The 24,291-nt window shown below is 66.1% G+C and overlaps 11 protein-coding genes across 11 annotated transcripts; 5 read left to right on the forward strand and 6 right to left on the reverse strand.

The window, feature by feature from the left end:
* Positions 1-967: 967 nt before the first annotated feature.
* Positions 968-2,731, forward strand: Q8F55_007226 (uncharacterized protein; the record flags this gene model as incomplete). Its single annotated transcript, XM_069355664.1, has 4 exons — positions 968-1,675; positions 1,726-1,792; positions 1,838-2,178; positions 2,441-2,731. The coding sequence occupies 4 exons, from the start codon at positions 968-970 to the stop codon at positions 2,729-2,731; spliced, it is 1,407 nt and encodes a 468-aa protein (XP_069207735.1).
* Positions 2,732-3,236: 505 nt separating this feature from the next.
* Positions 3,237-4,991, reverse strand: Q8F55_007227 (uncharacterized protein; the record flags this gene model as incomplete). Its single annotated transcript, XM_069355665.1, has 4 exons — positions 3,237-3,921; positions 3,964-4,339; positions 4,374-4,716; positions 4,779-4,991. The coding sequence occupies 4 exons, from the start codon at positions 4,989-4,991 to the stop codon at positions 3,237-3,239; spliced, it is 1,617 nt and encodes a 538-aa protein (XP_069207736.1).
* Positions 4,992-5,981: 990 nt separating this feature from the next.
* On the forward strand, positions 5,982-7,141 carry Q8F55_007228 (uncharacterized protein; the record flags this gene model as incomplete). Its single annotated transcript, XM_069355666.1, has 4 exons — positions 5,982-6,211; positions 6,244-6,443; positions 6,491-6,766; positions 6,828-7,141. 4 exons carry the CDS (start codon positions 5,982-5,984, stop codon positions 7,139-7,141), a joined length of 1,020 nt encoding a protein of 339 aa, XP_069207737.1.
* Positions 7,142-7,702: 561 nt separating this feature from the next.
* On the forward strand, positions 7,703-10,262 carry LYS9 (saccharopine dehydrogenase (NADP+, L-glutamate-forming); the record flags this gene model as incomplete). The annotated part of the gene is made up of 5 exons (XM_069355667.1): positions 7,703-7,739; positions 7,786-7,840; positions 7,925-7,964; positions 8,068-8,153; positions 8,210-10,262. The coding sequence occupies 5 exons, from the start codon at positions 7,703-7,705 to the stop codon at positions 10,260-10,262; spliced, it is 2,271 nt and encodes a 756-aa protein (XP_069207738.1).
* A 131-nt stretch (positions 10,263-10,393) lies between these two features.
* Q8F55_007230 (uncharacterized protein) lies at positions 10,394-12,012 on the reverse strand (the record flags this gene model as incomplete). Its single annotated transcript, XM_069355668.1, has 2 exons — positions 10,394-11,709; positions 11,763-12,012. 2 exons carry the CDS (start codon positions 12,010-12,012, stop codon positions 10,394-10,396), a joined length of 1,566 nt encoding a protein of 521 aa, XP_069207739.1.
* A 1,182-nt stretch (positions 12,013-13,194) lies between these two features.
* On the forward strand, positions 13,195-14,723 carry Q8F55_007231 (uncharacterized protein; the record flags this gene model as incomplete). The annotated part of the gene is made up of 4 exons (XM_069355669.1): positions 13,195-13,447; positions 13,480-13,642; positions 13,677-13,809; positions 13,848-14,723. 4 exons carry the CDS (start codon positions 13,195-13,197, stop codon positions 14,721-14,723), a joined length of 1,425 nt encoding a protein of 474 aa, XP_069207740.1.
* A 1,137-nt stretch (positions 14,724-15,860) lies between these two features.
* Positions 15,861-17,303, forward strand: Q8F55_007232 (uncharacterized protein; the record flags this gene model as incomplete). Its single annotated transcript, XM_069355670.1, has 3 exons — positions 15,861-15,940; positions 15,980-16,109; positions 16,191-17,303. 3 exons carry the CDS (start codon positions 15,861-15,863, stop codon positions 17,301-17,303), a joined length of 1,323 nt encoding a protein of 440 aa, XP_069207741.1.
* Positions 17,304-17,411: 108 nt separating this feature from the next.
* Positions 17,412-18,386, reverse strand: Q8F55_007233 (uncharacterized protein; the record flags this gene model as incomplete). The annotated part of the gene is made up of 1 exon (XM_069355671.1): positions 17,412-18,386. One exon carries the CDS (start codon positions 18,384-18,386, stop codon positions 17,412-17,414), a length of 975 nt encoding a protein of 324 aa, XP_069207742.1.
* A 378-nt stretch (positions 18,387-18,764) lies between these two features.
* Positions 18,765-20,030, reverse strand: Q8F55_007234 (uncharacterized protein; the record flags this gene model as incomplete). The annotated part of the gene is made up of 1 exon (XM_069355672.1): positions 18,765-20,030. The coding sequence occupies one exon, from the start codon at positions 20,028-20,030 to the stop codon at positions 18,765-18,767; it is 1,266 nt and encodes a 421-aa protein (XP_069207743.1).
* Positions 20,031-20,673: 643 nt separating this feature from the next.
* Positions 20,674-22,835, reverse strand: Q8F55_007235 (uncharacterized protein; the record flags this gene model as incomplete). Its single annotated transcript, XM_069355673.1, has 9 exons — positions 20,674-20,840; positions 20,878-20,970; positions 21,011-21,204; positions 21,245-21,333; positions 21,366-21,523; positions 21,559-21,842; positions 21,889-22,242; positions 22,297-22,688; positions 22,722-22,835. The coding sequence occupies 9 exons, from the start codon at positions 22,833-22,835 to the stop codon at positions 20,674-20,676; spliced, it is 1,845 nt and encodes a 614-aa protein (XP_069207744.1).
* A 402-nt stretch (positions 22,836-23,237) lies between these two features.
* On the reverse strand, positions 23,238-23,765 carry Q8F55_007236 (uncharacterized protein; the record flags this gene model as incomplete). Its single annotated transcript, XM_069355674.1, has 2 exons — positions 23,238-23,282; positions 23,316-23,765. The coding sequence occupies 2 exons, from the start codon at positions 23,763-23,765 to the stop codon at positions 23,238-23,240; spliced, it is 495 nt and encodes a 164-aa protein (XP_069207745.1).
* Positions 23,766-24,291: the final 526 nt, after the last annotated feature.

Consider the following 24,291-nt stretch of genomic DNA (forward strand, 5'->3'; position numbering starts at 1 on the left):
TGGAGCCTCGGCGGGTTATAGGATTAGGCCCGCACCGAGTTTGATTTCAGAGAGGGATGAAAACGACTTTGCCGAGCTGCGTGCCAAGCTGCCACAGATCTAGAGCCGGCCGGCCAGCATGGTCGGCACTGCGCGTCATGCACCTGCTCGTGCTCGCGGCCCCGTGCATGCAAGATGCGTGCATGGCGTCGTGGCGATTGCTGTCGTCGTCGTCGTCGTCGGCATAGTGTCGTCGTCGTCGATGCTTGAGCAGTTGAGCCGGAACCTTGAGGCATGGCGGCTGTATGCGGGGCGGGAACAAACGAGACGAGGACATTACCGAATTGGCGAAGGGTCGTCTGTCGTCGTCGCCTCGCCTCGCCTGGTGGTGCGGCCTTCACCGCCTGCGCTGCGCTGTCGGTGCATCCTCGCCACTGGTTCTTGGCACCGACGTGCAAGCGAGGCCAACCCGGCGGCACGCAGGCAGCATGCATACTGACGTCGATCCGGCCGGCGTTGGCAGGCGGCAAGCCGAGCTGGCATTGTCAGTGGCCGCGGCCCTCGCCCTTCGCCACTGGGCTGGCGTGCCCCCTAGACCAGCCAGACCCCACCTCACCTCGCCTGTTTTAATCTCGGGCTCCAGCCGAACTCGCAAATAAGTGGGAGTGACGTGACTGCGACAACCGAGCCTGCAAAGTGCACACTGGAGCAGAGCAGAGGGAGAGGAGCAAAGTCCGACCGACGGCGCCGGGTAGCAGCACCAAAGCAGAGTTTTACGCCGCCGCTGGGTGCGTGCACGGTGACAACAACCCAAGACAACTATTCGACGACTCCATCGCACAGTCACTCACCCAAACCGACTATTGCACCACAACTCCACTCCACTCACATTATCATTCAACACGCCACCACGACAACGCACATCGACTGCAACGACTTGCCACTCGCACATCGACTCAGACACCCCCTCCCTTCCACTCTCACCACCATGGCCCCACCACCGGCTACGCGCGCAGAGAGCAGGCGACAAGCGGCCGTGAAGCTCGAGGAAGACGAGCGCAAGCAGCGCGCCGCGGCGTGGGTCAACTCGCTCGGCGCCATCAACGACGCCATCCTCAAGCCCGAGCACGCGTCGCCGTTCCCCGAGCTCGAGGTCGACGTGCTCGGTCGCGCGAGCCGCAGCTTCCTCGCCACGGTCAACGCGCACGCGCACGCGCTCGCCGCGACCACGCCCAGCCCGCCGACGCAGGCGGCGCGCGAGCGCTCGGCCCAGCGCTTCGAGTTTATCAAGAGCATCCGCGCGCAGTGGTGCGAGACGACGTGCGCCCACGAGGACGTGTACTGCCGCGTGCGGGGCGTCGCCGAGGTGATTGACGAGGAGGGGTCGGACGGCGAGAGCAGCAGCAGCGCCGCGGACCGCAAGGAGATTGAGGCGGACATGCACGTCAACAAGAAGGCGAGGGTCGAGGCCGAGCCCTCGCCATCACGCTCGGCGTCGCTGGTAGAGGTAGGCGGCGTTCCCCACTTCACTGCGGCGCGGTGGAGCGACATGATCTCGACGGCGGCGGGATCGCCAAAGCCCAGCCCGACGCCCGTCCCGACCGGCAACGCACACAAGCCTGTGCCGTCCGAGATCGACGTGCTCGTCGTCGGGACGGGGCGCGACGCGCACGCCGTCGGCGAGATTCTCGAGCGGGTGAGTGGCGCGATTCGTGGCGAGTGCAGAGTGGCGGCTGACACACGCAGTCCCAGCGCACGCGCGTATGCGCCGTCGAGGTCGATGCGGATGCCAACGCTTGGAGGCCAGAACGGGGTGAGTGTGGTCGAGCGATGCATGCGGGCGTCGCTAACCCTACAGTGCTCGCACCATCTGACGTTGCGCCAGAATACACGCTTGGCGTCATCACGTCGGCGTCGCCGGCTGCCCGGCAAATCATCCGCAACACGACTGTCATGGCGTGGCTGTTGATCCAGAGCGGGCCCGACGACGACGACCTGCTCGCCGACCTGCGCAAGACACATCTCCCCGTCATTTGCGCGGCTAGCAGCCGCTCGGACCCGTCGGCGTTTGTCACGGCGAGCATGATGGGCGCGTCGAGCTGCACGGAGAATGCGCTCCGTGTGTTCAGCACGCTCGTGCGTGACGCCGGTGCGAGCTGCCTCCTCGCCGACGACATGGCCAACGCACGCTACGAATTGGTGAGTCCACATTCCTCCGCCATGCATGTGACTGTGTGGCCTGCGGGTCGCTGCGACGCCTTGTGTCGTAACAAAACGCAAGCTGCAAGCGAGGCAGAGTCCGATACCCCGGTGCCACGGCAGGGAGATTGGCCCGGCGGATAATCTGCTCGGCTTCGGCTCGCCTCGGCTACGTGGCTGGCTGTTGCTTTTGAGTTTTTATTTCGACTGCCACTCCCACACATGCCCCACCCCCACCCCCCACACAAGCTGACCGGCCCAGACAATGCGCGACTGTGCGTCCATGTGCATCTCGTCGCTGTCACGCGGCGCGGCCGTGCCCGAGTCGGACGCGGTCCGCGCCTTTGTTGCCGAGATTGTCGAGGTCGGGTGCGGCGCGGGCCTGCTAACGCGCGAGGAGCGCGACGAGGCGATTGCCGACGTGCTGGCGGATGTCAAGCCGGGCCTCGAGCTCGACCTCGGCGTCGTCGCTGGCGTGATTGGCCTCGCGCACGAGCACAAGGTGGAGATTCCCAGGCTCGAGTTTGCGTACGCCTTGTTGTCGGCGGCGTAGGGCGTAGGGGTGGTGCGTAATGCCTTGGCTTGTTACATGTAGTTATATTTGGATGGACCTTGTTGTTGCGAGTGGGCGAGTCGGTGCGAGGTTGTTGCGAGAGTGGGGAAGGGGGGGCCTGGGCAGGAGGGGGCAGCAGCAGCTCGCAACGCACTCCACAGGCAAGCTATTCTGAGAGGACGTCGGTAATGGATGTATGCCGGGGGTGGTGGTGATCGCCATGTGTGTTGTGGCACTTGGGCGGGGGCGATCGTCGGGGATCTGGTGGATCTGAGGCGTGGCAGGCGGCCGCTCCAGAGCGCACTCCACAAGCCAGCTATTCTGAGAGGTCAGTCGTTGGCAATGCATGCCAGGCGTGGTGTAGGTGATCATCAGTGCGTTGTGGCACTCGACCTCAGTGGCAGTCCGCCGGCAACCCAACGCGATTCATTCTCATTCTTTGATCCAACTAGCAACCCCTACAAACGATTCCCGACCCAGCCCTCGTCCCGTCACCCCGGCCGCCCTAAGCGTCCTCGAGCCCCTCGAGGTGCCCGTCGCGCTGCACCATGGTCGTCTTCTGCAGACTCGCGCGGGGGGGGAACGGCGCGTCGAAGACGGCTTCGAGCTGCTCGAGCGTGCGGCCGCGCGTCTCGACGCCGAAGAAGTACCACACGAAGCCGTACACGACGTTGAGGGCCACAAAGACGAGGTAGTACTTCCACCCGATGTGCCTGAACGCGATCTGCGTCACGTACGTGTTGTACAGGTTGGCGCTGTTGCTCTGGATGACGTGGACGCCCATGCCCTTTGCGCGGCCCTCGGTCTTGAGCGCCTCGGCGCAGTATGTGGCCGTGAGGGGCGTGTAGGTGAAGCTGTAGGCGGCGCCGAAGAGGAAGATGAAGGCGACGCCGGCGTTGGAGAGGGTCGAGGTGGCGCGCGCCTTGAGCTCGGGGGTCGCGAATTGCGAGGAGATCGCCGTGACGATGGAGAGGAGCGAGGCGAGGACGAAGGAACCGACCCAGAGGCGCGTGCGCCGGCCCATCCGGTCGTTGGTGGCGGAGCCGGCGACCGCGCCGGCGCAGGAGACGATGCTGTTCGCGAAGGTGAGGAGCAGGCGGCGCTCGGTCGAGGTGATGCCGAGGAGGGAGTACATCGCGGGCAGGTAGTAGGTGAGCACCGAGTTGCCGCTCAGCTGGGCAAAGTAGGACCTGGGGGTCAGCGGGCATTCCCCTCCGGATGGGCCAACTCACATGAAGGTAACCATCAGGAAGCGCCACCTGGCGTTGTGGTCCTTGTACAGCGCAGAGTAGTCCCACCACTTGACGCTCTTCTGCAGCTCGATGCTGGCCTCAAACTCGGCGAGCTCGAGCTGCACGACGGGGTGCTGCATGTCCCCTCCGCCGTGGTACTCTGCGAGGATGCGGGCCGCGTCCTCCTGCTTTCCCTTCCAGCAGAGCCAGCGCGGCGACTCGGGGATGAAGAGCGTGCCGACGAGGATGATGGCCGGGGGCGCGAGCTGCAGGCCGAGGGGGAGGCGGAACGCGACCTCGCCCTTGAGCTTTGCGGACGCGTACGCGACGCCGGTGGACAGGATGCTGCCGGCGTAGAAGAAGGTGTTGTAGAAGCCTGCCGTCAGCGGGGAAATACTTCGGGAACGTACCGACGATGCGCGCGCGCCAGTGCGGCGGGGCGAGCTCGAGCGCGTACGTCGGCGCGGCGGAGGTGCCGAGCGCCACGCCCCAGCCGAGGACGAAGCGCCCGCCGATGCACATGTTCTCGTTTTGCACGGCCGTGAGGATGGCCGCGCCGACCATGATGAGCACGGCGCCGACTTGCATGCCCGCGCGCCGGCCCCACTGGTCGCAGATTGGCCCGGTGAAGAGCGAGCCGATGATCGCGCCGACCGTGTAGATCATGAGGATGAGACCCGTCGACGAGGAGAGCTCGGGCAGGTGCAGGTACGACCGCCACTGGTCCATCGCGTTGATGGACGAGAAGATGGACTGGGGGGTTAGCGGAGGCTAGCTAGGCTGGGGGCTAGGCGCGGGCTGAGGCGCGCACTCACCCCGTCGAAGCCGGAGGCCGTCGCGTTGAGCGCGGCGATAAACAACACGCCGTAGAGCTTGAACGCCGTCTTGGACCACGGGTCGAGCGGCGCCTCGTTGACGGCCTTGTGGAACGCCGCGTCGCCTTGGACGTCTCTGGTCTGCAGCTGCGCCTTGGGGTCGATGGACCGCGTCGACTCGACGCGGTCGATGGGCGCTTTCTCTGTGGCCATGGTGGTGGGGGGGTAGTGTCGGTCGGGGCTGGTGTCCAACTTGTCGTGCTTGTGGTCCTTGTCGTGCTTGTGGTCCTTGTGCAGCTGTCTTGCCGCGCCGCTTGAAAGACAATCACTCACCCACCCCCGCCTTATGTATCCCGACAGGATAAGCAATGGGCCTCCGCGTTCTCCAACAAGTCAGCGGCGCAGCGCACCCTCCTACCCCTCCCCCTCCCCCACCCTGTTTGCCCGCTGAAAAAAGTCCCCCACCCCCCCGCCCCCACCCACATGATAGCTGGCGGTCGTCCACCGTCGCGTGGCGGCACGAGTTATCGGGTTTGCGGCGGCGTCGGTGCGTGCCGAGCGCTGGCTGGGTGCCCTCTAATCCGGGCCTGGCCTCCCCCACGCCCGAGCGGAGGTGCAGCGCGGCGGCGCGGCGGGCGGCCGACTCAGACGACAGAGGGACGAAGTAGAGGCTTTATCTCCCTCCCCCACTCCCCCACCCTGGCCGGGCCTGGGACGGGTCTGCTGACTTGGCTGCATCCGCCGTCCCCCGCGCAGTCGGTTCGGTTCCAGGTTCCAGCCTGCGCTGCGCTGCTGGGTCGACTCGGTCAGCGCCTGCGGCCAGCCTGCATCCGGTCCGGTGACCTGAGCGGCGGCATGTGGACGAGCAACTCACCACCCACCCACCACCCACCTCCCCCACTCTGGCCTGCCACCCAGCCCGCCCTCACGTGGCCCCACCCGGCCCCAGCTGCGGGACACCATACACCACACATGCCGACACACACCGGCTCACCGCGGCAAACGCGTCGAGAGTGGGGACGCCGCAGCATCTCTTGTTGCCAGCATAAAGCAAGCGCGGCGAACACGCCGTCGCTGGCGCCCTCTTATCCGCAATCGCGAGCGACACCCCACCTCGGTGCCTCCCACCTCGGTGCGACCGACCGACCACCGACTTTATCGAGCTGTCCCATGACCACACACGCGGAACATCACACGCCCGCCATGTCCGAAGCCCCCACCACAGCCTCCACCGCCCCCACCACGCCCAGCCGCACCGACTTCCTCGGCGCGCTCGAGCGCGACGGCTTCGTCGTCGTGCCCGGCGTGATCCCCGCTGCTGCGTGCGAAGAGTTCCAAGAGTCCGCGCTGCAGTGGCTCGAGGCCTTCCCCTTCGGGTTCAAACGCGACGACCGCAGCACCTGGACCGCCGAGCACCTCCCGTACTCTACGACGTGGGTGGCCACCGTGGCACAGCTGACACCAGGGGTGGCTTGTACAACCGCTACGCTGTCAACCACGAGGACTTTGTGTGGAAGATCCGCGCGCAGCCCGGCATCCGCGACGTCTTCGCCCAGGTGTGGGGCACCGACGACCTCATCACCAGCTTTGATGGGCTGAATGCGAGCTTCCCTATCAACGCGGAGACGGGGAGGACGGACATTGCGCCGACCAAGCCATGGCCTCGTGGGTGGCGGGCTTTGGCTGAGCCTCACGGCCGCTGACGCGCCCAGACATCGACCAGAACCCCCGCCGCGTGGACAGGTTCGAGCTCTACCAGGGCATCGCCAACCTCAGCCCCAACGGCCCGGACGACGGCGGCCTCTGCGTCCTCCGCGGCAGCCACAAGCTGCACGAGGAGCACTTTGCCGCCATCGGCGGCTTCCGCCCCGAGCGCGACGCGGGCGAGGACGAGAACGGGTACCTATACACGCCTGAAGACTTTGAGTGGTACAAGCGCAAGGGGTGCGAGGAGGTCAAGGTGTGCGCGAATGCTGGGGATTTCATTCGTGAGTCGTGTGGCGGCAGGTGTGGTGCCACTGTCCCACTGTCCTCGCGCTGACACCCCAGTGTGGGACTCGCGCACGGTCCACTGGAACGCGTCCCCCGTGGGCTCGCAGACGCGTTTCGTCACCTACGTCTGCCTGTGCCCGCGCTCGTTCATGACCGACGCTGAGCTGGCTGAGAAGCGCACCGTCTTCGACGCGCGCAAGGGCACGACCCACTGGCCGCAGATGAACCGCATCCCCGTCGAGCGGCCAAACTACCCCATGGCGCTACCCAAGCGGCCGGACGGGACGGACTGCCCGGCCAACAGGACGCGGCCGTTCAAGGAGCCCGTTGAGACGCCCGAGGTGCTGCGTCTCGTTGGCGTGAGGGCGTAGAGGGGTGTGCTGAGGGGCTAGAATGGGAGGTGCCGTTGTAGGAAGCGTCATGTATGCTGCTGGGGAGGTCGAGACGGGGCCAGCCGGCCGACGTACGCCGCCACAGACAGCGCTGGAGCCACATTCGCCGACACCGACACAGTCCCTAGTGCTCGGTGCTGCTGCTCGATACCAAATACCGCGTTGGCGATGCTGAACAGTGCGTCGGAGGTGATGGACAATGCGTGGAAGGTGGAAAAGACGCCTGAATAGTTCATCCTACAGTCAAGAATGCAGCTCCGCACCAGGCTCGATGAGGTCATTTGGCCGGGATAGGCACCGTTTGGCGAGTATCAGGCCAAAGTTAATGACGTGTAAAGTGACGTCATGGCTCCCGAAGCCGTCGCGGCTTTGGCCGTAGAGTGAGTCGTTGCAGGCCAGCGCCGACGGGCGACGGGATCAAATCTCCGTCGCCGACTGCTCTTTGGAATTTCAGTGGAGGCAGGTCGTCGTCGAGTTTTAACAGCAAACGGGCATCTCAACCCCCTTCCTCTTCCTCCATCTCTTCAGAAAATCGTCAAAATGTCGGCTGCTCCGCTCACTCACCCCTCCATCGTCGGTGTGTAGCCTACTGACGCTGCCGAACGCGCAAACTGACTTTGCAGACGGCTGGTTCCGCGAGATTTCTTCGCAGTGGCCTGGTGAGATCCACCCTCTGACGTCGAGGATCCCTGCTAACAATGTCCAGGCCAGGCCATGACCCTCAAGTGAGGTCGACAAACCGACGCGTGCTAACCTCACCAGGGTCAAGAAGATTCTCCACCACGAGAAGTCGCTCTACCAGGTGAGTTGTGGCGGAGCACAGAGCATCGGGATAGTCCCGAACCTCCACGCTGCCTTCCCTGTGCCCATGGCTTATCGGGCGGACGCCGAGCTAACCCCGCCAGGATGTCCTCGTCTTCGAGTCGGAGACCTACGGCAACGTCCTCGTCCTCGACGGCGCCGTCCAGGTTTCGGAGCGTGACGAGTTCTCGTGAGTAGCCGTCGCCTACGGTTATCGCCTATCGGCCGATTGGCTGACGTCCGCAGGTACCAGGAGATGATCACCCACCTCCCCATCAACTCGCACCCCAACCCCGAGCAGATCCTCGTCATTGGCGGTGGTGACGGTGGTGTCATCCGTGAGGCGCTCAAGCACAAGTCGGTCAAGAAGGTCACGCTCTGCGACATTGACGAGGCCGTCATCCGCGTGTCCAAGCTCTACCTCCCCGAGCTCTCCAAGTGCTACAACGACCCCCGTGTCGAGGTCTTCATTGGCGACGGCTTCAAGTTCCTCCCCCAGCACGAGAACGAGTACGACGTCATCATCACCGACTCGTCGGACCCCGTCGGCCCCGCCGCCGCCCTCTTCGAGGCCCCCTATTTCACCCTCCTTGAGCGCGCCCTCAAGGCCGGTGGCCACATGTCGACCCAGGGCGAGTGCCTCTGGCTCCACCTCCCCCTCATCAACGACCTCCGTCTTACCACCAAGAAGATCTTCCCCGTTGCCGAGTACGCCTACACCACCATCCCCACCTACCCCTCGGGCTCGATTGGTTTCCTCGTCTGCTCCAAGGAGCCTACCCGTGACCTGACCAAGGCCCTCCGCACCGTCCCCGACACCAAGTACTACAACTCGGAGATCCACACCGCCTCGTTCGTCCTCCCCGAGTTCGGCAAGGTCATGGTCGAGACTGGCAAGAACATCCTCCCCGTCTTTGGCGGTGTCCGCCCCGGAGAGTCGACCACCCAGCAGTCGGGCAAGAAGGTTCTCCTCCTCGGCTCGGGTCTCGTCGCCGAGCCCGCGGCCCAGTACATCACCGCCCGCGGCCACAACCTCACCATCGGCTGCCGTACCCTCGCCACTGCCCAGGGCCTCGCCTCGGGCCTTGAGAACGCCACCCCCATCTCGGTCGACGTCTCGAGCGCCGAGGCTCTCCGCGCCGCCGTCAAGGGCCACGACGTTGTTGTCTCGCTCGTTCCCTACACCCACCACCGTGCCGTCATGGAGGCTGCCCTCGCCGAGAAGGCCCACGTCGTCACCACCTCGTACATCAACCCCCAGATGCGCGAGCTCGACCAGCAGTTCAAGGACGCTGGCCTCACCTGCTTCAACGAGATTGGTCTTGACCCCGGAGTTGACCACCTCTACGCCGTCAAGATCATTGACGACGTCCACAAGGCCGGCGGCAAGGTCAAGTCGTTCTACTCGTACTGCGGTGGCCTTACCGAGCCCGCTGCCTCGGACAACGCCCTCGGCTACAAGTTCTCGTGGTCGCCCGTCGGTGTGCTCCTCGCCCTCAAGAACAACGGTCGCTTCCTCAAGGACGGCAAGCCCGCCGACGTCAAGGGTGGCCGTGAGCTGATGGAGTTTGCCAAACCCTACTACTTCACGCCCGCGTACAACCTTGTCGCCTACCCCAACCGCGACTCGTCCGTGTTCCGCGAGTTCTACAACATCCCCGAGGTCGAGAACCTCATCCGCGGCACCATGCGCTACGGCGGCTTCTGCGAGGTCGTCTCGGCCTGGACTGACCTCGGCCTCCTCGAGGACACCCCCAACCCCCTTGTTGCCGCCAACGCCGCTCCCCTCACCTGGCTCGAGCTCACCGCCAAGCTCCTTGGCGTTGAGGCCGACTCTGCGGCTGTCTCGGCCAAGATCCTCGCCCTCCCCTCGATCCCCAAGGGCCAGGAGAAGATCATCCTCCAGAAGTTTGCTTCGCTCGGCCTCCTCTCGGACGAGAAGGTTGTCGGCAAGGAGACCCTCCTCCGCACCCTCTCCAACCTGCTCGAGGCCAAGTGCCAGTTCCAGCCCGGAGAGGTCGACCTTGTGCTCCTCCAGCACACGTTCGAGGTTGTCCGCGCCGACGGCAAGGAGGAGACGATTGTCGCCTCGCTCGAGGAGTACGGCTCGCGCACTGGCGGCCCCTCGGCCATGGCCAAGCTTGTCGGTGTCCCCTGCGGTCTTGCCGTCCAGCTCATCCTCGAGGGTGCTCTCAACAAGCCCGGTGTCCACGCTCCTTACGACGAGCCCACCGCCAAGCTCTTCCGTGACCGCCTCGAGAAGGAGGAGAACATCAACATGGTCGAGAAGGTCTTCTAAGTCGTAGTATATCCATAGCACTAAAAGCGGACCGGAAGGGATGCAAGGTAACGCACAATGCCAGCAGCATCCAGAAACGTCCCTGGACCATCTAGAACCTTACTAAACCACTACCGCACTAAACCACCACTCTACTGCAGCTTGGAACGAACAGCGGCACCGGCACTCGCCTCGATCGGCTCGCCCATGCCGGTCGTGTCGACGCCGTTCTCCTCGAGGTACGCGCGCCACGCCATGTCCTCGTTCTCGAGCTGGTCATCCATGTTGGGGATGCAGAGGTAGGTGACGATACCTCCGAGGATGGAGACGGCCGAGCCGATGAGGAACACGGCCTGCTGGCCCCTAAACTCGTCCTCGAACGCGTTCTGAATCGGCGTGAACACCTGCGTACCAATCGCGGCGCCTGCCTTGCCCCACGCGGCCGAGAAGCCGAGCATGTGGCCGCGCAGAGGGGTGGGGTAGACCTCGCCCGAGATCAAAATCGTCGCGACGCCCGGGCCGGCCTCAGCCGCGGCGAGGAAGATGCCGTACACGACGATGAAGGCGCCGACGTGGCCCTGGATCTTGGCCAGCGCGCCGCCGAGGATGAAGCCGATGACGCCCTGCGCGAAGAAGCCGGCCGCCTGGGTGTGCCGCCGGCCAATACGGTCGAGGAGCACGCCGCCGATGAGGCAGCCGGGGAGGAGGAACGTGTTGATGAGCGTGCCCCACCCGATGTTCTGGATGATTGTGTTGTTCGGGTTGAGCTGCGACACGATCGTGCTGCTGAACAGGCCGAAGGGGTACGAGCAGAAGTCGTACAGGAACCAACAGGCGCAGGTGCCGACAATCCGGCGCCAGTAGCGGCGGAACGCGAGGCCGAGGACCTTCCAGCTGATCGTCGTGCCCTTCATCGCGTGGTTCCTGTACGCCGTCGAGTTCACCATGCGCAAGCGAAAGTAGAACACGGCAAGAGGAGGCACCAAGCCTAGAGCGAGGCAGATGCGCCAGGTCTCCGCGAAGCCGTGCGTGCCGGTGCTGTGCACGCCGTACCCGTAGGCCGTGAGGACGATAAGCACGACGATGCCGGCGAGGACGAAGCCAAAGTCGATGGCGAAGTCGCCCACAGCCGCGATGAGGAAGCCGCGGTGCTTGCGCACATGGGCCGTCTCGTCCGCCGCCTCGATAGAGCTCGTCCCGCAGACGGGGTACTCGCCGCCCGCGCCGACGCCGGCGAGGCCGCGCCCGACGATGAGCATCCAGAACAGGCCGAGGTCGGTGGTCCCGTGCGCGGCGGCCGAGATGATGATGCCGAGGATGAGCAGCGTCGTGGTGAGCACGACGCCAAACTTGCGCCCGATGCGGTCGATGATCATGCCGAAGCCGAGCATGCCGACAATCTCGCCGATGAAGAAGGCGTTGGAGATGCGCGTCTTGATCGTCGGGCTGAACACGGTCGGCGGGTAGACTGGGGGCGAGGGTGAGCGGGGGGCGGGGGACGCAGCGGGCGGGGGCACTCACGCTCCTTGAACAGCAGGTTGAGGTTGCCGACCACGGCGGCATTGTACCCGTCCGACGTGAGCGCGATGCCACTAAAGATGACGGTGAAGATGGCGCTGAGCTTGGTCGCGCGGTTGAACGTGTGGCGCTGGCCGCCCTCGAGCTCGGCGAGCGGCGCGTGCGCGAGCTCGCCGGGGCTGTCGAGGGTCGGGTCGAGCTTGTCGAGCTTGTCGAGCTTGTCAAGCTCGGGCGAGGGCTGGGGCTGGCTCATGGCGGGGGAGGGAGGGTGCTGGGGGCTGTTCTGGGAGACTGCGGCACGCTTTATACCTCGCCTCGGGATGCTACCCCCTGCTACTGGTCTGGGGCTACGCTCGCCTGGGGCTACTGTAGCTCGCCACCACTCGCGGCGGCCTAGATGCCACTCTGCCGCCGTGGTGCGACACTGCCGGCGTCTACTTTGGCGTCTACTTTTTCTCTGTATTCTGCACCAACTGCACTCCCTGCACGCAACAAGAAACGCACGCACGTTCTTATCGCTGCGCGCGGACTTGCCCCCTAGCGCTGCGCTGCGTTCCCCAGCTATGCATACCTCACCTCGGTAGGCAGCGGAGTGTGCAGACCCCGTGCTCCGTCGGTCAATCGGTCTCCACCCGCGACCAATATGGAATCGGGGCTACATGCCGATGCTATTCCCGACCTCTTGGCCCGCCGTTTGGCCCGCGCGCGCCTCCGCGCCGGGTGGGCAAGTCGCGTATCTTGGAAATCAGGACCAGAGGAATAAGGCAGAATCAGCGATTCTTGCATATCTTTGGCGTTGGCCGCTGCGCGTCCCTGGTCTCACTACCAGGTGACTCCCCAATCTAGCCCGGCGACTCCCCACCCAATCTAGCCCGGCCCAGGCCACATGAGCACAAGCGCGTGCCGCTGTTACGGCCGCACGGCGGGGCGGGGCAGCGACGAACGTGAGCGCCGAGCGACACCGAGCGAGCGCTGCGGCCCAAGGCGGGGGCAGCATGCAGCGGCCAGCGTCGCTGCGGCGAGCGATGCACCACCTCAACGTCTCACACGTGCACACACAACTCGGTCGCGTTGCCAACTGACCGAGTCTACTTGCGGAATGGCCAAATCACGGGCCAGGTATTTGGCCAAACGGCCAGCTCTGCCTTATTCTCGGCGAGATTATTTGGCCAAACGCGCAACTCTGCCTTATTCTCTGCGAGGTATTTGGCCAATCGCTCAACTCTGCCTTATTCTCTCTGCACGATGCCCAAAAGCGTTCCCGATCGACGACTGCTGCTGTCTTGGAGTTGGAAGTGCGAGTAGAGACGAGTCCACGCTCCTCTTCCCCCTCCGACGTGCCCCACTCCCCTCCCACCTCCGAGCCTACTCCCCTCTCACCACCTCGACTTGCCCAGCCGCCGCGCGAGCTATAAAACGCGAGCCTGCCCCAGCCATGGCCGCCACAACCTACACCCACACCGCCCTCGCCATGTCCTTCGACACGCCTTACCCCCTCACCCCGGCCCAGGCCGCCTCGTTCGCCTCGGACGGCTTCCTCATCCTCACCGACGTGCTCTCCCAGCCCGAGGTCGCAGACCTGCAGGCCTGGGCGGGCGAGGTGCAGACCTGGCCCTCGCGCAGGGGGCAGCACATGCCGTACACCGAGGTACGCGCCGACGGGAGCGTCGGCCTCTGCCGAACTGAGAGTGGGTCGCCGGCCGGGGCGCGCTGACGCCAGACTACGCCAACTACCACGCCGGGTTTGGCGGCCTGTTCCGCGGGCAGCGGCTCACAGGCATCCTCTCCGAGCTGATGGGGGAGCCCGCCGTGCTGTTCAAGGAGAAGATCAACTACAAGGAGCCTGGGGGCAGCGGCGGCTTCGACGCGCATATCGACGCTTCGTGGGTCACGTGGCGAGGCCTCACTGACGCACAGGGCGTACAACCACGCTGGGGCAGTCAAGCACACGACCTTCCTCATGGCCGTCGACGCGATGGACCTGGCCAACGGGTGCCTCGAGGTCGTGGTCGGCAGCCACAGGGAGACGATCCCGCTCGCCGCCAACAGGGTGGGTGGAGGGTGGGTGCCGCCACAGCTAACTCGCAGTGTATCGACCCAGAGTGGGAGAAGAACGCGACCTGGACGCCGGTCCCGCTCCCGGCCGGCGCGCTCCTCGTCTTCGGGAGCTACCTCGCGCACCGTTCCGGGCCGAACAGCTCGCCGCGCGCCCGCGCAGCCATCTACGCGACGTACAACGGCATCTCAGAGGGCGACAAGCACGACGCGTACTACGCGCACCGGCGCGCCGCGTGGCCTCCGAGCGATGAGCGCGTCCCTGGCGTCGACTACACCGAGGGGGCGCTGACGTACGCGTACGGCTCGCCGATGACGGGCGGGACGGCGCTGATCGACGCCAAGCTGGCCGCGGACAAGGTCGACGGGGTCATGCGGCTGATGGAGGCGCAGGGCGAGGCAGACTACATCGGCGAGCGGATCAGCCAGCTGCAGCACGCTTTGCAGGCCGCGCACGCTGCCCAGGCGGCTGGCGCTGACGAGCCGACAGTCGTCGCGGCCCTCCTGCACGACATCGGGCAGTTCGTGCGCTCGGGCGAGGTGATGCTCGTCGACGGCGCGTCCGTGGGGAACAAGGCGCATGAGGAGCTGGGCGCGGCCTACCTCGCCAGCCTGGGCTTCCCTGCCGCCGTGACGGACCTGGTCGGCGCGCACGTCGTCGCGAAGAGGTACCTGACTGCTACGCGCGCGGGGTACCTCGCGTCGCTGAGCACCGCGTCCAAGCTCAGCCTGCAGTGCCAGGGCGGGCCGTTCACCCCCGCCGAGGTGGAGCAGTTCGAGGCGGACCCGCTGGGTCAGAAGAAGGTCGCCCTGCGGATCTGGGACGACGAGGCCAAGGTGGTGGGGTTGGACGTGCCAGGGCTGGAGAGCTACCGCGAGATGATGGTGCGGGTCCTGGCGAGTAAGTAGGTGAGGCGTGTAGTTAGAGTAGGCGTTAGATGCAGGTTCGTAGTTCCGACTGGACGCATGCTGGCGTATGTGAGTGAGACTCTGAAGGATGGAGGGAGGTGTGCTGTTGATCGTGTCGTGAATCGCATCGATGTTCGACGACGCGCCACGACGTCATCGACCAAAAGTCGTCGCGACCCTCGGCGAGCGCCGGTCCGACATCTCCGGCGCCTCGGCGGAACCCCCCGCAGCAGCCACCGTGCAATTGATAAGCACCCCGATATCGCAGAAGGCGCAGAACGCCGGCCGGAGCACGCAGGAGCAGGGAGATCGCCGAGCGTCGTCGGCGGAGTGTCTGGCAGCAGGGCGCGTCAGCGGTGCCTCGGTGCCTCTGGGGCGTGGAAGAGTTCCGCAACTGACGAGAGTTTGCTTGCGACACGGCCAGGCCGACCCACCTACCCACCCAGCCACCCACCCACTGCTCACCCCAACGCGGGCGGGAAGCAGCAGGCCGCTGCCGCCCGCCGCGTGCAGCTCCTGCCTCGTCATGGAGCCGCGCCCCCTCGGTGCATTCTCATCCTCACGCCGTGGCGCCACGCCTGGCCAATAGCCCAGCGTTTTTTCGCGGGTGGCTCGCGGGTGGCGGCCTGGCGCCTCGAAGTTTCCATTGTTCGCCGCGACTTCCGTGCATTGTCCTGGCAAACGTTTGCATCGAGGGCGTGGCCCCTGTTCTGTATGCGGCCCATGTCGACGAGGCACGCAGCCGCCCATGTCGCTTGCTCGCTGCCAAGGTGGTGCCGACATCCCGATCTCGGAGAGTCTCATGTCCGCGAGGTCGCGATACGCGTCGCGGTCGCGTTGCCGCCGCCGCCGGCATGTCCCGAGCTGCTCGTTGCTGCTGCTGCAGCGCGTCGGGCCCAATAGGCGATTGCGTAAATCCCCCCACTTGGCCAGGTACTCCGAGATGGCCGTGGCGTCGGACGAGGCACAACGCCTTGCGACCGACCGACCCACCTGGCTGCAGGAGCCTCGCTGAGCCACCCCACCCTCGTCGTCACTGCTCTCTGTCGGCGTTCTGGGCAGAGTGGATATATGATGGGCGCTCGTCCCAGCCAGGGAAGAGCTCCCCATCCCCTCACTACATAAAGTCCAGCGGCAATGTCCCTCCTCCGCACCACCCTCCGCACCTCGCGCCTCGCCCGCCCTCTCGCCCGCCCCTTCAGCGCTTCTGTCCCCAAGTGAGTGCCGGCTGTCCATGGGCGCTGCTAACTCTCCAGGATGTCCAACCCCACCGCCATCATTCCTGCCGACGTCGTGCCCCTCACCGAGGAGCACAAGGCCGCCGTGCTGGCCACCGCGCCCGTCCTCGCCGAGCACGGCGTCAAGGTCACGACCCAGATGTACAAGGTGAGCCTAGCCGGAGGCCGGGGCCCGGGGCCCGGTGGCTTGTGGGGATGGGGCGCTGTCGAGCTCAGCTGACGCACGCAGACCATGCTTGGCAACAACCCGGCGCTGCGCGACATCTTCTCCCACTCGGCCCAGACGACGGGCGCGCAGCCGCTGGCCCTCGCCCAGTCGGTGTACGGCTACGCGGCCAACATCAACGACCTGACCCCGCTGGTGCCTGTCGTCGTCCGTATCGCCGAGAAGCACGCGGCGCTCGGCGTCAAGCCCGAGCACTACGCCACAGTGGCCGAGAACCTCATCAAGGCGCTCCAGACCGTCCTCGGCGACGCCTTCACCCCCGAGCTCCAGACGGCGTGGTACCACGCGTACTGGCAGCTGGCCAAGATCTTCATCGAGGCCGAGGCCAACCTGTACTCCATCGGCCACTGGCAGGGCTTCAAGGAGTTTGAGATCGTGTCGCGCCACGACGAGTCGGGCACCATCTCGTCGTTCGAGTTTGTGCCCAAGGACAAGAGCCAGCTCCCGCTCCAGAAGTACAAGCCCGGCCAGTTTGTCACGATCCGCGTGTGGGTCGACGAGCTTGGGTGCTACCAGAACCGCCACTACACGCTGTCGGACGCGCCCCAGGCCGACAAGTACCGCGTGAGCATCAAGCGTGAGGACGGCGGCGCCGACGTTCCCGCCGGCCTCGTCTCGAGCCGCGTCCACGCCCTCAAGGTGGGCGACACGATCCAGGTCGCGTTCCCCGTCGGCTCGTTTGTTCTGCCTGAGACGCTGCCGAAGAACATTGTCCTCTTCTCGGGCGGCGTCGGCATCACCCCCAACCTGTCCATCCTCAACACGGTGACGCAGAGCGCCGACGGCCCCAACGTCTCGTGGATCCAGGGCGTGCGCAACGCCAACGAGCACGTCTTCAAGAAGCACGTCGACGACCTCGTCGCCAGCACCGGCGGCAAGGTCCAGGCCCAGGCCTACTACTCGCAGGTGGACGCCGTCGAGGGCGAAGGCCTGCACCAGGGCCACGTTGATGTCGCCGCGCTTTCCCCCGAGGCGCTCGCCCTCGCCGACAAGGACGCGCTCTACTACGTGTGCGGGCCGGCCGGCTTCATGCACTCGGTGCAGGAGGGCCTCGTTGCGCGCGGCGTCGACCCCAAGCGCATCAACATCGAGGCCTTCCACGCCGGCGACGCGTAAAATGTAGGATAGATTACTATAGTATAAACGGCTGTCTGTATGCATATTGGGTTTTTGCAGGCGGTGTCGCAGCCATCTGGAAAGTGACACCCTCTATCTGGTTCTACTCTACGCCACAGGCTGTAGCTCAATCTCCTCGACACTCCCGCTGATCCAGCACCCCTCGTCCGGCGCGCCCGCCCGGCGCAGAGTGACCTGGATCGCGCTGGGCCGGCCGAGCGCCTCGCCCTGGTGGACAGTGAGCGCGTCGCTGCCCGCCGCGCCAGACACAATGCCGTACTGCAGCGCACCGTACAGCGCAGCCGAGGCGGCGATGCCCGTCGCCGCGTCCTCGACGTAGCCCGACGAGCGGGGGAACTGGCGCGCGTGGATCGCGCCGTCGGCGCCCACCGCGAAGGGATACAGCCCGGTCGACTCGATCTCGTCGCACGTCTCGCGCACCTCGTCGGCGTTGAGCGTCGCCGTGTCGATGGCGTGCAGCGTCTCCACCGAGCGGAGGGGGATGAGCGTCTTGAAGCGCGACGTGCTGGCGTTGAGCAGGCCCCGCCCGTTGAGGGTGAGGATGTCGCCCTCGCCAAGGGAGAGGAGGCGCGCGATGCGCGGCACGCTGGTCTCAGCCACGGGCTGGACCTCGCCGCGCGGCTGCCCGACGTCGATGCGGCCCGTCGCGCCGTCGAACCGCAGCTCCACGACCCCGGCGAGCGTCTCGACCGTCGCGGCGGGGGTGGTCCACACGCCAGCGCGGCGCAGGAGCCAGGCCGAGCCGAGCGTCGCGTGCCCGCACATCTCCATCTCGTGCGCCGGCACAAAGTAGCGTATCCTCGCGAGGTTTGCCGGGTCGGCTGGGGGTAGGATGAAGGACGCTTCGTGCCCGTACCGCGCTGAGAGCGCCTTCATGTCGGCGTCGGAGAGGCCCGCGGCATCGGTGACGATGGGGCAGGGGTTGCCGCCGCCCGCGCCGGAGGGGAAGACGGTGACGAAGCGGAGCGAGGGGGGGTCGGAGGGGGCTGGCTTGGCCGCCTGGGCTGGGGCGGGGGTGGGGGCTGTTGCGATGGGGGACATGGCGTGCTTGTGGGTCGTCATCGGTGCGATGGGAGCGTTTATGTAGGCTGGGCCTGGGTGCGGCGAAAAGAGCGGCGGGGAGAGCCGTCGGAGAGGGCCGACTGGGCGGATGTCTCCTGCCTGGCGGCCCTCGCCCGTCTTCGTCTACCCGTCATCGGAGACGGCGCACGGCGACACGCACAGAGATATGCCCTCAGAGCCCTCAGACCTCGGCTAGGCTCGGCATTATGTGTAAAGCACCTCTGGTGGCATGGCGGAACCTCGTACGGAGCCACACGCCTGCGTCGCCTCGGCCGTCTCCGCCCTGCCGCATCCCCATAACATTATTCCCAGTTGCATTGTCCATTCATTAATGCTACTACTGCCCCTAGTGGGCTTTTCCACAGCCATTATACCCTACTAACCCTTGAGGCCGAAGCAGTCGCCAAAGTACGCGGCCGTGGCGACCCAGTCGGAGAAGATCTTCTTGACCTTGACCTGGTGGGCGAGCACGTCGAGCACGGTAAGGATGTCGGCGTCGCGGCTGATCCAGTTGGAGAAGGTCGAGTAGTAGTAGTCGGTCGTGTTGTGGGCAATCTCGGGGGGAGGCGAGCGCTCAAGCGACCAGGTGACAATGCCGAGGCCGAGCTCGTTGGCCTTGTTGGCGTACGCCGAGGGGACGATGGTGCCGTTGGCCTCGGCGAGGAGGTAGTTGATGGGCGGGGCGACGAGGCGGACACCGTCCTTCTTGTACTGGGTCAGGTTGGCGACGGCGGCGTTCATGTCCGTGTCGCCCACGCTGTCGAGGAAGAGGGCGGTGCGGCCGTACTCGGGCTCCTTCTTGAGCCAGTACAGAATGTCGTCGTACAGGAACGACTGGGACCAGACGCGCTTGGCCGGGACGTTGGCCTGCTTGTACTCGTCGATGAAGGCCTGGGCGTAGTTCTCCTGGGTCCAGCCGTTGAACGGCATCTTGACCGAGGGCGTCTTAAGCTCGGGCGAGTGCTCGAGGCCGAGCTTCTCAGTGAGCTGGATGTGCTCGGCGAGCGTGAGGAGCGTGCCGCACTGGTTGTAGAGGGTCGTGCGCCAGGGGGCCACACCGGCCTGGTACGCCTCGGGGGTGGTGGCGCTGGCGTTGAACGAGTCCATCTTGGCACACAGCGTCTTGTACTCGGCGAGCGTGATGTCCGACGTGCAGCAGTTGGCCTTGGCGGGGGTGGTGCCGTTGGCGGGCTTGAACGGCGTGCTGCACTTGGCCGCGAGCGAGGGGATGGTGAGGATGTTGGTCGTAGTGTGCAGGTCGCAGTGGCTGTGGCGGCACACGAGCTTGAGGTCGGACGTGAAGGCGACGTCGCACTCGAGCACGCCGGCGCCCATGCGCGCGCCGGCGAGGTTGGACTGGAGCGAGTGCTCGGGCAGCTGGAGGGTGCCGCCGCCGCGGTGGCCAATGACCCACTTGGACGGCTTGGCCTTCTTCTCGCCGCACTTCTGGAGCTTGGTCTTGAGCTCGCCCTTGGCGAGGTCCTCGACGAGGTAGTACGGGCGCGGGCCGTACGACACGACCTTTTGCTTGGGGATGGCGTCGAGGTCGAACGAGGTGGGCTTGCTGATGATGGCCGCCTTCTTGACGGGAGTGGCCGTGGCCGTGGCCAGCAGCGTGAGCAGCGCGAGGAGGGTCGCCTTCATTGTTGTTGCTGGGGGTGGGTGGACGTCATGTGCCCCCGCCAGCCTGTGCTTATAAGGCATGCGCTGCGTCGCAGTGGCCTATATCCGTCGCGGCAGCCCCCTTCGCTTGTCTTGGCGCTAGCCAGCGACGTAATCTCAACCCTAACCGAGTTAGCTTATGCAGCGATGGGCAGCACCGGCAGCACCCCCGCCTCGCCCACCGCACACACACGTGCGCAAAGTTAGTCGCGCCTCGGGACTGTTCCCGGTCGTCCAGCGGCATGTGAATGAGCTTTTCAGGGGAACCCCCACAGGCGTGCATGGCCCACGTTTCTGCCAAGACTGTGTGTGCAGCGCAGTCAGGCGTTTCAGATCCTGGCGACGTCGAGGCCGTCCACATGGTGTCAGAATGCCAAGAACAAGTGGTCAGGGGGCCCGGTGATTGCTGCCACCGCCGAACGGCCACAGAACGGAGGCTGGATCTCATTCCTGCGTCTCTCATGACCGTCGGCACTGCCGACACCAGCCACAACAACTAGCGCAGTACCTGGCGAACAGGCAGCCCGACGGCCTCGCGGCCCCCGCCTGCATTCACCGTCCCAGTTCTGTGGGTTCTTGCGTACCCCCGTTCCTAGCTACGCCTTGCCGCGGTCGCCCGCGTCGTCTACGCCTTGCTCCCCTCGTCCGCGTCGTCGTCGACGATACGCGCCTTGTCCAGTAACGGCACGATGTCGGGCACGTTCTGGCGCAGGACGTAGCGCCTGAGGAAATGGGGTAGCCACACGGTCGTCTCGTACGTGATGAACGTTTTCGTTGGGATCGAGAAGACGTCTGGGGTCAGCCGGGGGCGGCTCTCGGGCCGACGCACCGTCAATCTCCTCGAGCGTCAAGGCCTTTGTCTCGGGGATCCAGAGAAAGATCCACACGAACGCGACGACGTTGAGGCCCGCGTAGAAGCAGACTGCTGTGTCAGCGTGCCGCCCGGCGTCACGGCGGCTTACACGACCCGGTGATGCCGAAAGCCCGGACCATGCTGGGAAAGGTCATGCCGAGGACGGCGGCGAAGAAGTTGTTGACGCACACGGCCCACGCCATGCCCTGCTCGCGCTGGATCGTGGGGAACACCTCGGCGCTGTACATGAAGGCCACGGGCCCCTCGCCGACCGAGTAGAACATTGTGAAGATGTAGATGAAGCTGGGGGGGGGGTGAGCGGGGCTCCGGGCCAGGGGCTTACGCCGCCGCGAGGCCGGTCCGCTTCTGCGGGTCGTGCATGAGGAATGCGAGGCCTGTGGCGAGGAGGAAGAGGGCCATGAACGGAAAGGTCTTGGGTCAGTGCCGCCAGTCGGCGCGCTTACGGAGAGGAGCAGGGCCCGGCGCCCGAACGTGTCGATCGCGAAGACGGCCGGGATGGCGAAGAGGAAGTTGGTGGCGCCGAACCCGAGCGACGCGTACAGCGCCTGCGAGGCCGAGAACCCTCCCATAGCGAACACGGTTGACGAGTAGAACGAGATGACTGTGGCGTGAGCTGCGGCCACCACTCGGACCCACTGTTGATGCCGCACATCTGCTGGGCGAGCATGACGGTCGACGCCGCGAGGTTGGCCCGGCGGATGCGGGGGATGCGGAAGCAGTCGGCCAGGCGCGAGAGATAGCTCGCGCCGCGGGCCTGGGCGCGCTCCTCCTCGTACAGGACGTACGAGTAGTAAAGGTCGCGTGCGGCGATGACGGGGTGGAGGCGGAGGCGGTTGAAGGCTGCATAGGCGTCGGCCTTGCGGCCCTTCTTCATGAGCCAGCGGGGCGACTCGGGCGCGAAGAAGATGCCGAGGGCGAGGCTGGGGGTGAGCGGCGGCGGTAGCCCATGTGAGGCGAGGTACTTACGGCAGAGCTGGGATGAAGGCACTGCTCAGCTGCAGGCGCCAGGCGATGCGACCAACATCCTTCACGACGACATTCGCGGCGAATCCAAGGAAGATACCAAAGCATACCCAGAGCTGCCAGCCCATGGTGAGCGCGCCGCGGATGCGGGCGGGGGAGAGCTCGGCGGCGTAGATGGGCACGGTGGCGGCCTTTGCGCCGACGCCGATGCCCATGACGAGGCGGACGGCGAAGAGCGTCTGCCAGTTCTTCGCAAAGCCCGAGGCGATGGGCGTGGCGATGAGGCACAGCGCGGTGAGGAACGTCTCGCCGCGGCGCCCGAGCACGCTGTTGAGCGGGTCGGACAGCCAGCAGCCGCTGTGGGGTTAGCCCCGCCCCCCCGCCTTGGAGTCGGCTTTCAACGCCACGCACATGACCGCCGCGGCGAGGTACGGCGCCGAGTTGATGAGCCCTACGATCCACTCGTCGCGCCTGCCCCCGGGCTGGCCGTACTCCGCGTGGATGCCAAACTCCTGGGGAAAGGACAGGTTGGCGCCGTTGCTCCCCGTCTGGTCCCAGCCCTGCGTCGCGGCGCCGAGCGCGCAGATCCCCATGGCGTAGTAGAGTGTCCAGGTGCCGGCCCACTTGTGCTCGCGCTCATAGTCGAGCGCCGCGACGTCGGCGGAGGAGAGCTCGGGGATGGAAGCGTAAGCGTCCGGGCTGCGCGCGACGAGCGCGGCCTTGATGAACGTGTCGATGTGGCCCGAGAGCTGGGGGGTGCAGAACTCGGTCACTTCGGAGACGAGCTCGGCATGCGTGCGTTTCTGGCGTCAGCAAGCCCCTAGGGATGAAGCTACCTGGAGCGGGTTGACCACGACGCTGACGGCCGCGGGGCGGGTCGCGCTCGCGAGGCGCGAGGCGTGCGCCGCGGCGTACTCGGTGTGGAGCTTGGTGTCCTTGTCGTCAGCCATGGTGAGGGGTAAGTGGGCTCTGGCTGGCTCTGGATCTAGCTCTAGGTGTCAGTCGCGCGCGCTCTTATACACGCCGCCACAAGCGGGGCTGGGGCAGGTCAGCACACGAGGGCCCGTGGGGCGGCGGCGCGCCAAACGTCCGACCCCGGCCCCGTCTGGGGTCAGTCACTGCCGGCGGCGACAACGGCCCGGGGCGATTAGCTGTGGCCTCGGGCACATGGGTGCACTACGAGGGTCAGGTCAGCGACGGGGATGACCGCCGGCGGGTTGTCGGACGCGCGGAGGTTTCGGACCACTGTTGTAGGGTGGTCCAGACTTCGGCATACGCCGCAAACATCCGAGCGACCGTCGGCCACACCTCCAAATGCACATCTTCATCCAGCACAGCGCCGCCCGCAGCGCTCACCGCCTCGAATCTCTAGTCCACAGCGCGCCCTCGGCCGGCGGCTGGCGTCAGCGAGCCCCAAAGCAGCAACTCACATCGTGGCTCGTGTGCTCCTCCCGGACGCGCCACGCGCGCCCGCTGTGCCAGACGACTGTGCCGGCCTTGTAGACGACATGGAACTCCCATTTTGCCTTGTCCGCCGCGGTGGTGGCGCGCGCCTGCTTGAGCTTGGGCGGGATGGGGGTCTTGACGCGGCGCGCGGGCGGGTGCTGTGCCGAGACGAGGCGGACGGGCTCGGGCGCGAAGCGCAGCGCCGGGGTGTCCTCGTCGCTCGTGTCGAGGGGGGTCAGGCCCAGCCCAGAGGGGAGGAGGATGGAGGACGCCGAGCCTCGGCGGGGGGTCGGCGCCGCGATCGTCGGTGAGGGCGGGCTCGAGCGGTGGGGCGAGGGCGGGGCGGAGCGGCGAGGGCTCGGCGGCGCCGTGGCCAGCTTGGTGACGCCGGCGCGCGGGGACGCAGGCGGCGGAGCACCGGGGGAGCGAGGCATCGTGTCTAGAAGACCAGGATGCGGCGCGCTGCGATTTAAAGCGGTGCTGGCTGCCCACAAATCGCGCAGCGCTCGAGCCCGGGGCTGGAGGTATCCTACTCGTCGTTGTGCCGGCCGTGTGTGACCCCACAGGTCCTGCTGGTCCAGTCAGCACGTCTGTGCGGGCCGGTGGCGGGAGCTCGAGGGGAGCAGGCAGAAGGGTGACTCGAGTGGCGAGGTTGAGGGGGAGCCCACGGCGCGTCGCTGGGCAGCTCGCAGCCCCCGACGCCACAGTGCGCCGCATCTTGGCTTGCTCGACGCTGTCGCGGCGTGCATACAGAGCCACAGATCCGCAGTCGACCACACCACGCTCTGGCTGACGTTTCACTCCCCTCTCCTCTCCCTTCCCCTCCGACCCGCCCGCCCGCCCGCCCGACGCTCAGGCCTCAAAGCACACGCACACTCGTCATAAAGTCACCACATCACCCGAACGAGACGTGGGGGCCCGCACCAGCCCGCATGCACAACAGTGCCGACGCGCCGACGC

The sequence above is a fragment of the Vanrija albida genome, assembly GCF_041260175.1.
Source record: "Vanrija albida strain AlHP1 chromosome Unknown contig_5, whole genome shotgun sequence".
In the NCBI taxonomy this organism is placed as follows: Eukaryota; Fungi; Basidiomycota; class Tremellomycetes; order Trichosporonales; family Trichosporonaceae; genus Vanrija; species Vanrija albida.